Source organism: Galeopterus variegatus, unplaced genomic scaffold (genome assembly GCF_000696425.1).
Source record: "Galeopterus variegatus unplaced genomic scaffold, G_variegatus-3.0.2 Scaffold547, whole genome shotgun sequence".
NCBI classification, from domain to species: domain Eukaryota; kingdom Metazoa; phylum Chordata; class Mammalia; order Dermoptera; family Cynocephalidae; genus Galeopterus; species Galeopterus variegatus.
Window position 1 is genome coordinate 82,268 of NW_007726658.1, and position 14,502 is coordinate 96,769.

General features: G+C 52.8%; 1 protein-coding gene across 1 annotated transcript in view; it reads left to right on the forward strand.

Moving 5' to 3' along the window:
- TTC28 (tetratricopeptide repeat domain 28) overlaps positions 1–14,502 on the forward strand; it is a gene marked incomplete at its 5' end in the record, with an annotated part of 57,866 nt that overhangs the window by 27,948 nt on the left and 15,416 nt on the right. Inside the window, 3 exons of the mRNA XM_008569951.1 lie at positions 4,633–4,812; positions 6,790–7,510; positions 10,209–10,333. Coding sequence (XP_008568173.1) covers positions 4,633–4,812; positions 6,790–7,510; positions 10,209–10,333 — 1,026 coding nt within the window. The remainder of the gene's footprint in view (positions 1–4,632; positions 4,813–6,789; positions 7,511–10,208; positions 10,334–14,502) is intronic.

Below are 14,502 nucleotides of genomic sequence, written 5' to 3' on the forward strand. Positions count from 1 at the left end.
GGGAAGAAGACTTAACAACTACAATTCCTTGAAGTTGATACGACAAGCAAACAGAAAGGACATTGTTGGGTGGGAGGGGGGAGAGGAAGGAGGGAGGGGGGTTTCAGTAATGGGCCACAATAATCCACCTCATTGTATATTGACAAAATAAAATTTAAAAAGTAATAATAATAATAGGGGTTGTGCCAACTTATTGCAAGCATTGAAGACAGTGGTAAATTCACACATAACTGATATGTACTGAGTGCTCCGGGGTGCCAGGCAAGTGCTGGCTGCTCCACACTCTGCCGCAGCTACCTTTGCCTCAAGCCCAAGGGAATGGACATTAGTACTGGCCTGTGGGTTTGGAACTGAGGTGTGGGGAGGTAAGTGTCTTGTCGAAGTGCTCAGAGCCACCACCCCACTCTAAGCCTGCTGTTCCCTCACCACGTCTTCCATGCAGTGATTCCAGATCACTGAGGGCAGATTCCAGATCTACAGCAGGCTGACCCAGACTCCACAGCAGAGGCCTCTTCCCAGAGCCCTTCCCTGCTCCCTGGGACATGTCTTCCCTTCCTGGACCACTGGACAGGCCTTTCTAGCCTGCTGGGTCCAGTCAGGAAGTGGAAACCACACAGTAGGCCAACGAGGGGACATTCAGTATAAAAAGCTATTGTCTATGAGAAAAGAGTAACTATAAGATCTACAGAAACTCTGTATGGTTCTCTGGGGCTAAAGGAGTGTACGCAAGAAAGGACGAGCCCTGGAGAAGGTATGCTTCAGCCCACAGGACACAGGGCTGGTCACCGTTTGGCCAGGCTGGAGCCATCCAGAGTTGCTGGGCAAGCAGGAGGCCACCCTCTGATGCAGGTGCAGAGCAGGCAGTCAGCTCCCAGAGGCAAGGTGTGCCGTGAGGTCTGGGTGCAGCTTCCGTATAGGGAGGGCTGTAGGAAGGTAATCTCCAGGCCAAGACTGCAAGGTGGCAGAGGGAAGGCATTCTGGGCCATGGCTGGGCGGCCTCTGCTGGATGTCTTCACTCCCACCTCTGACCCAGGCCTGCAGAAGAGCCCATGCTTCCTCAGTGCCCCTCAGCACCCTCCACTGCCACAGCTTGGCACCATGAGTGATTGACTAGAGACGCGGGTGAAGGAACGCAGCCTGCTGCAGAGCAGATACTGATGGGGCAGTGAAATGACAACCGCCGCACAGAGCCACCTGCAGAACATCCACCACCTGCCCTGCCACTAGGAAAAACCTCTCTTTCTGCAGAGACTGTACTTTGATGGCATCCCTGTCATTGCCAGGCCACAGTGCAGCCCACAGCACTGTGCATGGTGGCCTCCCTGCTGGGCCACTCTGCCTCTCCCCTTTTCTGTCACCTGCCACATAGTAAGTTCTCAAGCAATATTTGCTGCCTGGACTCACCTTGCGACAGTCAGGGCCACAGCCCATTGGTGAGAGTGAAAGGCAACACCGTGGGGAAACAGACAGATTCTGTTATACCTGGCCTACCCATCTTGTTCTATTTCAAAAGATCCCATTTCTAGAAACTTGAAGGGTCAGAAAATCTGAGTCTCTGCTAGTATTTGTTGGACTCTCTGTTAGTTGCTGTTGTAAGGCTGATGCCTAAGGCATTTTAAATCTTTCAAACCCAAGACTTAAGGAGCCAGCAAATACCCTTTCCTAGGCTGACAGACCCAGGCACAGAGCAGGACTTCCTTGAATGTCTCTCCTTTGTAATCTAACTGATGATATGTAATTTGGATACAGACATCACTTTCTTTTCCCTTTTAAAGTTCACGTTGGATTATAGCAAATCTTTGAGTGCAAGGGTAGTGCTTATCTATCAGAGGCAGATCTGTGAAGACCATATCCAGGGCATCTTCTCCGACATGTACAGTCAGTTTTTCTCACTGCCTTTTAACTAGAGCTGTCAGTCTGCCATTGACCCATGTCCCTCAAGCCTGCATGTTTCAGCTGTCACCTGCCTCCTTCATACTGCTTGGACAGGGGTCCCATTCAGGTGCCCTCACCCAGGGTTGTGCCAGTCTTGGTGCTGGAGGACTCAGACCTAGAAATCAGGACACGAGGTTCAGAAAATAGTATTTCAACCTCACAGGCTGGGAATTCAGTCTTTCCACTCTCCCCGCCCCTAAGGTCACTCTTTACCAAGTCCTGGCAAGTCTTGTTCTTTTCTCTCCACATGTGTTGCCCTGGCCTGGATTACCGAGCACAGCCCCTCTCCTATGGTGCAGGCTGCCTCTAACAGCCGTGAGAACCACACTTTCCTCTGGGACCTTCAGGGTCCTCTGCAGTCTGGCCCCTGTGTCCCTCTCCAGCCTTGGCCTCCTCCTCAACCTCACCTGACGGCCTCGTCAGCCCAGGCCAGGACTTCTCCAGCCCTCATATGCCAGGGCAGCCTCTGGGCGGGGCCCAGTGTCATGCCCAGGTGGGCACTCCCACCTCCTGGGGCTGGCATTTTACACTTCTGTGGTGCTGTTATATTTAACATTACTGATCTTACTCAGTAATGGCTTCTTGTGTACCCTGTATTTTTCTAAGTACACCATTGAAAGCTCACAAGCAGGGACTGTGCCCTAAGCTTATCTGCCTCCCCTTCAGCACACAGTAGGCACATGATAGACACTATTCAGTGGCTGGTGGGAAAGCTGAGGCCTGAATGGGCAGAATGACTTCCCATAACAGGGCCACATTAGGTGACCTGTTGTGGGGTGCCAGAGAAGACACACAAGCTGCCTTCAAGGACAGTGCCTCCAATGCGAAGGATTTGTGGGCAGACTTAGTAGAGTTTCTGCAAATACATGCTGCCCATGGGTGTTTCCTCTAAGCAGGTTACACCTCTTACCTTGCCCAGCACTCCTTGGTTCGCCTTTGTTCACACATATAGCTGCTGTCATAACCAGGGACCTGTCCATGAGTGACATATGTCACAGGGAAGTCAGCGGCATGGGATGACATCTGACAGAGACTGACTGGGGTTGGGGCCTGGGCAGCAGGAGCCCAGGGAGGACCTGCAGGGCTGGGGCTGGCGTCTCATCACAACAGTGCCTGGTGACTTAGGAACAGCCAAGGGTGGTTCCAATTTTGCACATGGCGGGTGGCCCAAGCCCCCACGTTGCCCACGTTTTGGGCAGCACGGCTGTCACTGAGTAGCGGGCAGTTGTCAGTCACAGCTGCTGACTCCACCACTGAGGTCAGGGTGCCAAAAGCTGTGCTGCCGTGGCCTGGCTTCCATGCTCAACGGCATGCTCTCACAGCATGGTGGCTGCCCTCCAGAGCGGTGGTGCCTAGAGCCCTCCCCACCTCCCTGTGCTAACCGAGAACTTATTACAGACAGCATCGGGGCCACTGTGGGGGTCACAGTTCCACTTCTTCCTTCCTGATTGTACAGCGATTTCATTGACCCCTTCCTGGGAAATAGCTCTTAAAGCACACAAAAAGCAAATTGGCCTAATAATTTTTATTATTGCTTTCTTTAGATGCAGCTAGAATTTTTTTAAAAAAAGAAAGAAAGAAAGAAAAAGTCCTGGGGGTTTGTAGAGACTGAGTGGCCAGGCACATGTCACTTTGGGTTAGCTGAGTGCTTCTGCCACCCTCAGCCGTGCCCATGGCAGCATGGTGGCGGGTCAGGCGAGCACACTTGCTTCCCCAGACACAGTGCCTGGTGGGCGCCGCTGTCAGCAGGCGGTGCGGGCCGGGGATCCCCGGGCCCCTGCAGAGCTGGCCCGCCCGGCTGCAGCAGCCACAGCTTCATCTCTTTGTTCTTGCTCAGCCTGTGGCGGGTCCAGTTTTCACAGTATTGCCTCCTCATCTTACTAAGGTTTGTAGGGCCTCAGTCTCCGTCAGCAGTCCATGGAGAACGGGAATGAGTGGGTGTCTGTCTTCTGTGCTCCCGGTGCCCCATCCCTCGTGTCCTCATGCCAGGCCTTTCAGAAGGGTGGGTGTCACATCAGTGCATTGGATCCTCTTGTGTCCCCAGAGGGAACAAGTGGGGATAGCACCTCCAGAGCCTGGGGCTGAAGGTCACAGGGGGTCCTGGAGCCAGGCCCCTCCCCTTCTCCTCCAAGGGCTGTCCTCGTATAGGGTTCCCAAACCTCTGAGTTTCTAGCTTCTTGTCCATTGAGATGGAAAACCCATCCCGCTCCAGTCAAAGCCTTGCTGCCTGTTTTGAGAGGAGTCATTCCTACATTGTTCTAGGGTCCCTGTACCCACATAGCATTCGCTGCCCCTGGCCCTTTGTGATATGCCAGGACTCACAGAGCTCCTTCTGGGACAACTGCCCTTTCATTCCCTGCCTGCTGTGGAAACATCTGGATCTACTTGAGCCTGCCCTTGTCTCTGTGGGCTACCCCCCTTCCTGACTGGTGACCACCGTCTCCCACCCCACCCAAGGTCACCTATGGACTTCAACACTGTCCTTTAACCTTCTCCTCGGGGCCTGTGAGGCAGATGGAAGCCCCCATGGGGACAGCCCCAGCCAGTGTGACGCTCCTGTGGGGGCAGCACCCCAGCTTATCACCCATGTTACCCATCCACCCTCAGTCCTTGCCTGGACATTCTGCGTCTTTCAGTCCATTGCTCGGGTTGTCCTGCTACCTGGGCCCTGTGTCAGTCTCCATGCTTGCTCTGCAGGGCCTGATGCACTCCAGTGGCCCCGTGGGCCGGCACCGGCAGCTGGTCCTGGTTCTGGAGGGGGAGCTCTACCTCATCCCCTTCGCCCTTCTGAAGGGCAGCTCCTCCAACGAGTACCTGTATGAGCGCTTCGCCCTCATCGCCGTGCCCTCCATCCGCTCCCTCGGCCCGCACTCCAAGGTAATGCTCAGGGCACACAGGGGTGCCTTGCTCTCAGGGTCTTGAGGCACAGCCTCTCTGACCAGACTGGGCCATGTCACTAAGGCATAGGCTGAGATTTCCTCAAAAGTGTTGATTTTATGGATCGCGTCCAGGTAGGGTGACTTTCAAGTAGATCTGTCCAAAGGTGGGGGATGGCCCTCATGACCCCTAGCTCTTCTTTGCTGCCTCAGGAAGCCATGGTTTGTGTTATTTCTAAGTTTGCTGTGACATCAAGGTTGTGAGCTGCTTGGAGGCACAAAGCCAGGCTTGAGGCCAGGCCGTGTATCTGAGGGAGCTGGTCACCCGCTCTTCATGCACAACACCCTGTGAGGCCCAGCAGACACCACAGTCACCCCGGCCCCCAAACCGACCACTGGCTGGGTACCAAGTGTGCTGCCCAGTGGAAGGGCCCCAGGCAGGGATAGCAGACAAGTAAGAGTAGTGTCAAGTGGGAAAGAGCCCAACAGGCCAACAAAGGAACTGAAAACAGTAGGCAGCTCTCAGGGGACGGGCAGGGACTCAGGTATCATTTAGCAAGAAAAATCAGTATAGGAAGAAATGTCAGCAAAATCAAGAGGGCAACAGCAGGCCATCCACAGAGTCACAGACCTCACCCCACAGCCACCCTTGGCCCCGCCTACCTGAGTAGAGAGACTTTGGAGAACACCCTGAATTCTCCTTCCCCTTCTCCAAACTCTCTCAGAAACCCCAAGGTAACCCCAAGGGCTTCCTTTTGACCCCTCACTGCCCCCAAGGGTCCCCACCCACCTGCACTCCTCTTGCAGCATTCTCCCTGCCCCAGCTGCAGGACTGTCATTACCACTAGGACTGGCTCTGTCTTCAGACGTGAAAACACTCCCACACTGCCAGCTGCTCTCAGAGCCCTAGACCGCTGTTTCCAATCCTCCCGTGCTGGCCGGGCAGGCCGCAGTCAGACGGGCCTCCTCCTCGTGGTAGAGAGTATGGGCAGGCTTAAGGAACGAAGGCCCCAGGCCCGGTGCTTAGGAGGCCCCTGCAGAACCTGTCTTGGCCTCTTGGTTGACCGTGGTCATGTCATTGTTCAGATAGGGTCAGTTTCAGTCTCACAAGTTTTGGAAATCCTAAATTTTACTGTTTTTGTTGCTGAATCATACTTTTCTCATAAGACAGAATTGGTTTAAAGTGAAAGAAACTATTTTCTCTGGGTTTCTCTGAGTAGCACTGTGGGTATCAGATATTGCCAGCCTTCAGAAAGCTTTAATTTTGATGACAACAGTAAGCTAGTTGTTTGCCAGCTTAACCAGGGATTTGGAAGCACCCTGTCTCTTAACAGGCAATTAGTTTAAGGCATCACCAAGCAGAGGCATCACAAAATTATTTTGAAATAATTTGATACTTGATATTTCCTCAAAAGTATCAAAAGTCATCATGGGGGAAATCATAATTTTGTTGGGCTTCCTCACGCAGATTTTATAATTCCGTGATGTTTTTTATTTTGCATTGTATAAAGTGGAAGGGAACTATGATCTTTCCATTACACAGAATGGGCCCTACCTCCCCTGAGATTGACTCACCTTTTTGCACAACTTAAAAAAGTGACTTATCAAAGCCCCTGACTCATCAGGAGTGGGTTTTCCTCTTATTTATGGGCAACACATAGAGGTCCGTGGGAGCAAGAGCTGTGGGCAGGCTGGCCGTCCCGGGCTCCGCAGCCTCTGCACGTCTGTGACATCAGTGCCTCTTCCCCCAGCCCTCCTAGGATTTGACAAACAGGAAGTATCCCTACTACTGTCCAATCCTGGTTATTTGCAAGAGCTCATCAGAGCGGGTGTGATTCTTAGTTAGTCACCTGTGTCAAAAAGATGTTGAGAAATGAATGAATGAGGTTATTGGGGAAACAGGTGCCCCTGAGATGCTGAGGAGTCACCTGGCCATTCTGTCTGATGGGTGGTCTGCTTGTGCCCCCTCCCCTCCTAGCCTCATCTGAGGAAGAATCCACCTGCGTACTCCAGTTCCACATCCATGGCGGCTGTCATCGGTAACCCCAAGCTCCCATCAGCTGTGATGGACAGGTGGCTGTGGGGGCCAATGCCGTCGGCCGAGGAGGAAGCCTACATGGTGTCGGAGCTGCTGGGCTGCCAGCCGCTGGTGGGCAGTGTGGCCACCAAGGAGAGGGTCATGAGTGCCCTGACCCAGGCTGAGTGTGTCCACTTTGCCACCCACATCTCCTGGAAACTGTCAGCCTTGGTCCTTACACCCAGCATGGATGGCAACCCTGCCAGCAGCAAGAGCTCCTTTGGCCACCCCTACACGATCCCTGAGTCCCTGCAGGTGCAGGATGATACCAGTGACGGGGAGAGCATCTCAGACTGCCCACCCCTGCAGGAGTTGCTGCTCACGGCTGCCGATGTCCTGGACCTGCGATTGCCCGTGAAGCTGGTAGTGCTCGGCTCTTCCCAGGAGTCCAACAGCAAAGTCACAGCTGACGGGGTCATCGCGCTGACTCGGGCCTTCCTGGCTGCTGGAGCACAGTGTGTCCTTGTGTCTCTGTGGCCTGTGCCAGTGGCTGCTTCCAAGATGTTTATCCATGCCTTCTACTCATCCCTGCTGAACGGCCTGAAAGCCAGCGCTGCCCTGGGGGAAGCCATGAAGGCGGTGCAGAGCAGCAAGGCCTTCGCACACCCTTCCAACTGGGCAGGTAGGGCATGGCCACCAGCTGTTGCTCGGGTCAGTCCTCACAGCCCAGACTTTATTCTGCAGATGAGGTGGGAGGGCAGGGCAGCCGTGAGAGATTCAGGGAGAGAGCCTCGTGTGCTAGACCCTTACCTTCTGCCCCATGAGTTTTTCCCTCTATGGTACTGAAATCACCTTTTGGACCAGGGTGCAGCAGAACAGTTTATAATCAGCGTGTGAATGTAAAATTCCTGCTGGTGTTAGTGTGGACCAGATGGCCTACTTTATAACACCCTCATTTAAAACCCTGTGACTATAGAAAAAAGGTGTGTGGTAGAAAGACCCTAGATTTGGTCCTGGGAAGATGTAGGACTGATCCAGCTCCATGTCCTAGCCGTGTGACCTGAGACAGGTTATGTACACTCTGAAGCCCAGTGTCCTCAATGATAGCAAGGGATGACAGTGGTGGTGCTGGTGATACCACCCCGTCCACATTGGAGAGAACCTGTAAGAAATGGACGGAGCGTCTTGTGAAGTGTGAGGTGCTACGCTTTCTGGAAGACCAACAGTGCATGCTCTCCATAGGCCTGCTGCAGGGGCACAAAGCGTCTGGGGAATGAAAGGAGAATGTTCTGTGACATCTGCTCACACACAGGAGGGGTGGGAAGGGAGGTGCCCAGCCTGTGTCAGCTTTGTGCGATAACCTGCTTCCCCGAGGTCCTCATGGGAAGTGTGCCTGCAGCAGCCACCCAGAGGGCTCGGCCTCGCAGGGACCCTCTCTGCCAGACCGGGACTCAGTGCACACCCAGCCTGGGCTTGTGCTGCACTGGCCTCTCGCCCAGCTGGGGCTCTTTTTCCTGACACACTTCAGGAATGTCAGGTCTGTGATGTTTTCTCAAAATTGGGCCTGCAACTCCCCAGGGTGCTCTAGAGCAAAAGTCCCACCAATGGGTGACGATGGTCCTGGCCCATGAAACAGGGTGTCAGAGAGTGTCTTAAACGAGAGACTGAGGAACACCAAAGATACTATTTTCTTTTTTTTTTTTTTTCCTTTTTTTGTCTTTTTTACTAACCGGTAACTGGATCGCAACCCTCGGTGTCGCGCCCATACCAGGGACCGGCAACGGGATCGCAACCCTCGGTGTTGTGCCCGCACCGCGCTCAGCCAGTGAGCGGGAACCGGTCTCCACATGGCATCTGAACCCTCGGCGGGAGCGCCGCCGCACTCCCAAGCAGCACACTCTCCAGTGCGCCACCGGGCCGGCCCAAAGATACTATTTTCAAACATTTACAGTTTATTGTTCAGCAGAGCTATACCATCCATGGATCTATTTAAAGACTGGGAAGAAAATGGCTTTCATCTTAATCTTCCTCTTAAAATAAATCCAGTCAACATGTTCAGCTATTGCTGGTGTCATTTTTCAAAGGTGGGTAAGCCCTGAAATGGAGCCATGGCAGTACCCGGCCCAGTCAGCCAGCAAATGATGGGCTGCAGGGGCCAGCCCTGGTGTCTACCCCAGGTGTTCTGGCTGTGCTGTGGTGAGTGTGTTCAGGTGCCAGGTAGATGAGCCAGGTTGTTGAGAAATGGAAACATTTTGTTTACTTCACAAACGCAACACAGCTATAGTACTTTTCAAAAAGCTATTCAAAAAACAAAATAGAATCTCCTGTTTCCTCGTGTGGCTGAAGAGAAACATTCAGTTGATCCAATAGGCATGTGATCTGCCTACTTTTTGGTTGTCCATCACCTCCCAGCTGTCTCCTGGTTCTGCAGGTAAAGAGTGGGCAGGCACATGGGGCTCTGGCCTGGCCATGTTGCTATGCTGTGTCTGCTCCCAGGAGATGCAGAAATCAAGGTGATCCATTATTCTCTTTTATATGTGCTTCTGGCAGTCAGGTGGGGCTTTGAGCCCCACAGAGCACACAGAATGTACTGCAGGGTTTGTAGGAACCTGATCCCTCTGCCTGGCCATTTATTCCTAAAACGGCCCCCTACTCCTCTGTCTAGATCTTCCTAATGCATTTTCAAACATAGCAGGTCAGTCCTGAAGTTGCTCGGTGGCTTGAGGAAACTGCTCTCTAGGCCTTGCTTAGGGAAGGGAGTGCTGAGAAAGGAGCCGGGGCTCGATGGGGTGGGTCAGGGTGGTGCCCCTTGGAACTGTTGGTCCTACACAGCCCAGGCTCAGTTTGCTCCCTTCTAGAACTGGAGGAGTCTCCGCTGCCTGCTGGTCCCAAGGAGGTGATAAGCATACCTGCCCCCACTCCCAGGTGTGCTATCTCCCTCAGGGCCAGGGACACACAGACACAGATGAATTTCAGAGAAAACCAGGCAAGCCATTCCTTGGGATGGTAGCCAAGCCAGGTAAGGGCCCTGGGACTCGCCACTGGGGCTGGGCCTTGGAAATCACATGGCCTTTTCCCACCATCACTCACACTGCAGTGGGAAGGTGGAGGACGCATTCCCTGAGCTCCTGTCACTATGGGACAGCTCTCCACTGACCTGAACAGCTACACAACATTAAAAGGAGAGGGACAAAAGGGCACCACACCACCATGCAGTGATTCAGATGCCTCACAGTCCAGCCCCTCCAGCAGCTTTCCTGCCCAGGCCCTGCTCATTCTGCCGGCTTCATCGTGAGGCATAAGTGAACCCTAGAGGCCAGTGGGGGTGGGCTGGGGGTCTTTAGCTACCCCATTGAGGTGCCCTCCCATGCTCTCCACAGGGTTCATGCTCATCGGGAGTGATGTTAAGCTGAACAGTCCCTCTTCGCTCATCGGCCAGGCCCTCACGGAGATCCTGCAGCACCCGGAGCGCGTGCGGGATGCCCTGCGAGTGCTGCTGCACCTGGTAAGGGGCCTGGTGGTAACCCGCCTCAGGCTGCACCTGGAGCAAGTCACCAGCCAGAGCTGGCCTGATCTTCAGGAGAAGGCAAGGGGCTGAAGGGACGGTGAGCAGGTGGAGAGGACATCATGACTGGGCGTTACTGCCAGCCCTGAGAGTGTCTCTGAGACAGCACCAATTGGCTTCTGCAGACATCCACAGGAAGAGCCCGCTGGTCTGAGGGGTGGGGTTAATGCCAGCCCTGAGAGTGTATCTGAGACAGCACCAATTGGCTTCTGCAGACATCCACAGGAAGAGCCCGCTGGTCTGAGGGGTGGGCACTGTGTGCATTATCACACGGATGGCTGCAGCCGAGGACAGCAACTCACACCCTAGCTACTTCAGGCCATGTGGCTTTGGGCAAGTTACTTTGGCTCTCTGAGCCTCAATTTCCTCATTTGGAAGGGGGTGATAAAATTTTAGCAGTTCAAGGTTATTGTGAGGATTAGAGAAAATGTGAGTACCTGGCACACAGTTGGGTCCCAGTAGCTGAGAGATGTTATTATTTTATAATCAGATGACAACTGTCTTCCCTAAACTCAGTTGGAAGCAGTTCAGTCTGACCATGCCCATAGCCAGCCCACCCCAACATTTGTGGGGCCCAGGCAAGAGTATGAATGGCGGCCCCACCTCATCATCCAACACTGAAATGTCATAAATTAAGTCAAAAAAGGGTGACATATCCCCATACCGCCACCTGCCAAAAAAAACCCCCCAAAACTGAAATAGTGACATAAAACTTGTTCCATCCTTTTACCTTGCTACCAACCTGGAAGGCAGATTCAAATAATTTAGAACTCTTAGCCTCTTTAGAGTTTTGTGCCAGAAAGACCAGCCCTGGCCCACCCCATCTCTTCCTGGTCCAGTCCCAGTGGGTGGACAGTCATGCCACATCCAAGTGCTTTCCAACATCATGCAAACAGCTGCCGCATGGCCCCCTCACAGGCCTGAACAGTGCCTTCCAGACCCCTGATGCCTGGGCCTGGGTTTGGTGGTTTTTGATGCGTTTCTGATGAGAGATAAGTCATGCACATTTTGTAATCTTAGGGTCTGCCTGAAGGTTTTCTCAGGTCTAAAATTAATCAGTGTGTGAACAGGTGAGCACACTGTGACCTGAGAAGCACTCAGGCCAGGTTTGAGGTAGTTCACATGCCCTGAGAGTGCCGGGAGACTGTCTACACTGATGTCATCCTGGTCTGGAAACTGCACAGAGCCTTTCAGTTGCTCTGCACTAGGACCCCTCTCAGGTCCCTGTCACCCCCAAAATCCCTCCTTCCTTCCTTGCTACCATCCCCAGACTGCTTTTTTGGGTAAGGAACTAAAATAGTGACATAAAACTCGTTCCATCCTTTTACCTTGCTACCAACCTGGAAGGCAGATTCAAATAATTTAGAACTCTTAGCCTCTTTAGAGTTCTGTGCCAGAAAGACCAGCCCTGGCCCACCCCATCTCTTCCTGGTCCAGTCCCAGTGGGTGGACTTCTGACCCAGGCGATCGGCTCCAGCAGTGCAGCAGCACCATCCAGTCCCTGCTAGGTGAGCCGTGGGCACAGAATCTGTGCCAGCAGGCCTGGGGCAGAGCTGAGGCAACTGAGGGACTGGTTAACAGTGGGAGCAGAATAACACCCCCCCAAAAAAAACCCCTGTCTTCATGAGGACATTGGGTCTCATAGCTAGGAAAGAGCCAGAGGGTGTCCTGAGAAATGACGAGGAGTTCCAGGCACAGCTTCCCCTCCTGACCTGTGTGTAATAGCAAGGCATCTGTGCTGAGCAGGTGCTGCCCGGCCCTGCCCCTTCCCAGGATGGCATGAGGTAGTGCTGGGCAAAACTCAGCTGCTGTTGATAGTGCCATTGACAGCTGTGGATCTGACCAAACCACATGGCCAACCCCAGGTTGAAGCTGGGGACACATGCCCAGGCTGCCTTTTGTGTTCCTCTCAGAGGGAGTGATTCTGCCTGAGCCCCTGAGGCGAGACCTGGGAATGCGACTGCACCTGGAGGACTGCAGCAGGGTCAGGACTCGCCCTGGCCTCCACCTGCCTTCCTTGGAGACCACACTCTTCTTGTCCAAGTCATACTCGAATGCACATGTCTGGCCATGCTACACTTTTGGAAAATGTCACCAATGCAGAGCGTTTCAGGCTTTTTCTCCTGGCAAGATGATAGGATTGTGGGTGCAGAGGCACCTCTGAATAACCTCCACTCTCTTTTTCTTGGGTTAGGTCTTCCCAACCCTGCCCTCCAAGCCCTCTGCAAACTCATTACTGCATCAGAGACGGGCGAGCAGCTCATCAGCCGGGTAAGTTGAGCCCGGATGGCTGAGCCCAGTCCTGAGGGCTGTGCTGAAATGGAAAGACAGAGTGATCTGGCCCAAAATAAGAACCTGCATGTCATTGCTTTTTCCAGCCTTTGTGATTAAAAGGAAAAGGTGAGGGCTGGGAGTAAGAGAACAGCCCTCCTGGCACGTGCTGGGCATGGAAGGGCAAGTTCTTGTAGCGACCTCTTGGGACACTGAGCCCTAAGAACATTGAGAGCCTTCACCTCTGGGGCCCCTGTCACCTGTAGTCTCAGAGAATTTCCTGAACCCTCCATTCAGTGGTTTCTTGCACCTTGCCATCCCCACCCCCAACTTTTCCAGCTGATTGACAAGTATTACAGCCACCTTCCTAAGCCAGGAGGGGTAGCAGGGCCACGGCTGGAAAGCTACAGTTGTTCCATCCAAAACTCATTTTCTGATCAGAGTATGTGCAACGCCAGAAAGAAAACAGTCACTGAGGCACAGCAGTGAACACAAAGCCAACAATGTGAGATGCTGCTTAGCAGTTTTTAAAGATGTGCTGTCTTTCAGGCAAATGTAGATCTAAGTCAGGAATTTGGAGGATTCTAGTTCTTGGAAGGTCTAATTCTTGTAAGCATCATGTAAGGCCCTTCCCAACTTGGCCCCAGAGCTTCTCCCTGCCCCTTGATCTTCCTGCCGGCCAGTGAGCATCTGGAACAAGCCCCAGGGTGACAGCCGGGTTTTGGGAGGGTATAACAGAAGAACCTGCACAGAGCAGGTTTTTCTGGTCATCTTGGAGTACAATAATTTGAAAAAATAATATACGTTGTCGGTTTCATTTTAAGCAGAACTGTTTCTAGGTAGAAATAAAGCTGCTCCATCTAGGACTAACCTCTGAAACTAAGTGGTGACTGGAACCTCCTATGGCCTGGGATTGGTTCCAGCCCCAGTTTTGAACGTAGAACGGCTTAGTGACCTGTCCCCTTTGTTGAGTTCTTGCTCATTTTGTAATATCTGTGTCACATCTCCTTGTTGTATAGCATCAGGGAGACACTTCCAGACATTGCATATTAAAATATCCTGAACCCAGGAGGTTTAGAAATGTGTGTTCTACAAGTAAAAGAAAGAATTACGTTACTGCATTTGCAGGACAAGGCTGAGAGTCCAAAAAAGCCAGTCGCTTCATTTCCTGCTTTTGGTGGGAGCACAGGGACTTTTTGCCTGATATGCAAAAAGACCCCAGGGAAGCATCCTGAGGCTGCCCCCGGCAGCAGACACCTGGTGGGCTTTTCCTGAGTCCCTCTAGAACGAGATATTGGTTTACAGAGTGGCCTATAAATGCCCCACCATGCCCCCTCCCTGATTGAGCCTCTACTGGTGAGGAAGGGCAGAGCCTGGCTGACCCTGTCCCAACCCCCTTGAAACTGCTCATGGCTGGCCTGAGTGTAGCTATTCATTTTCTTTTGTGTCCCCTCCTGACTCTTGCTCCTCTCCCTCCCCGTCAGTGGCGCTTCCTTTTTTTTTTTTTTTTTTTTTTTTAAAAGATGACCGGTAAGGGGATCTTAACCCTTGACTTGGTGTTGTCAGCACCACGCTCAGCCAGTGAGCGAACCGGCCATCCCTATATGGGATCCGAACCCGTGGCCTTGGTGTTATCAGCACCGCACTCTCCCGAGTGAGCCACGGGCCGGCCCAGTGGCGCTTCCTAAAGCAGTAATCAGCTCATGTTGCATAACAGCCTGTGCTTGAGTCTAAACTCTCTTCTTTCTCTCTCTTTTTCTTTCTTTTTCTTAAAATCTGCTGGCTGAAGGCTGTTAAAAATATGGTTGGAATGGTGAGTACTACTTTAAGTAGCAACT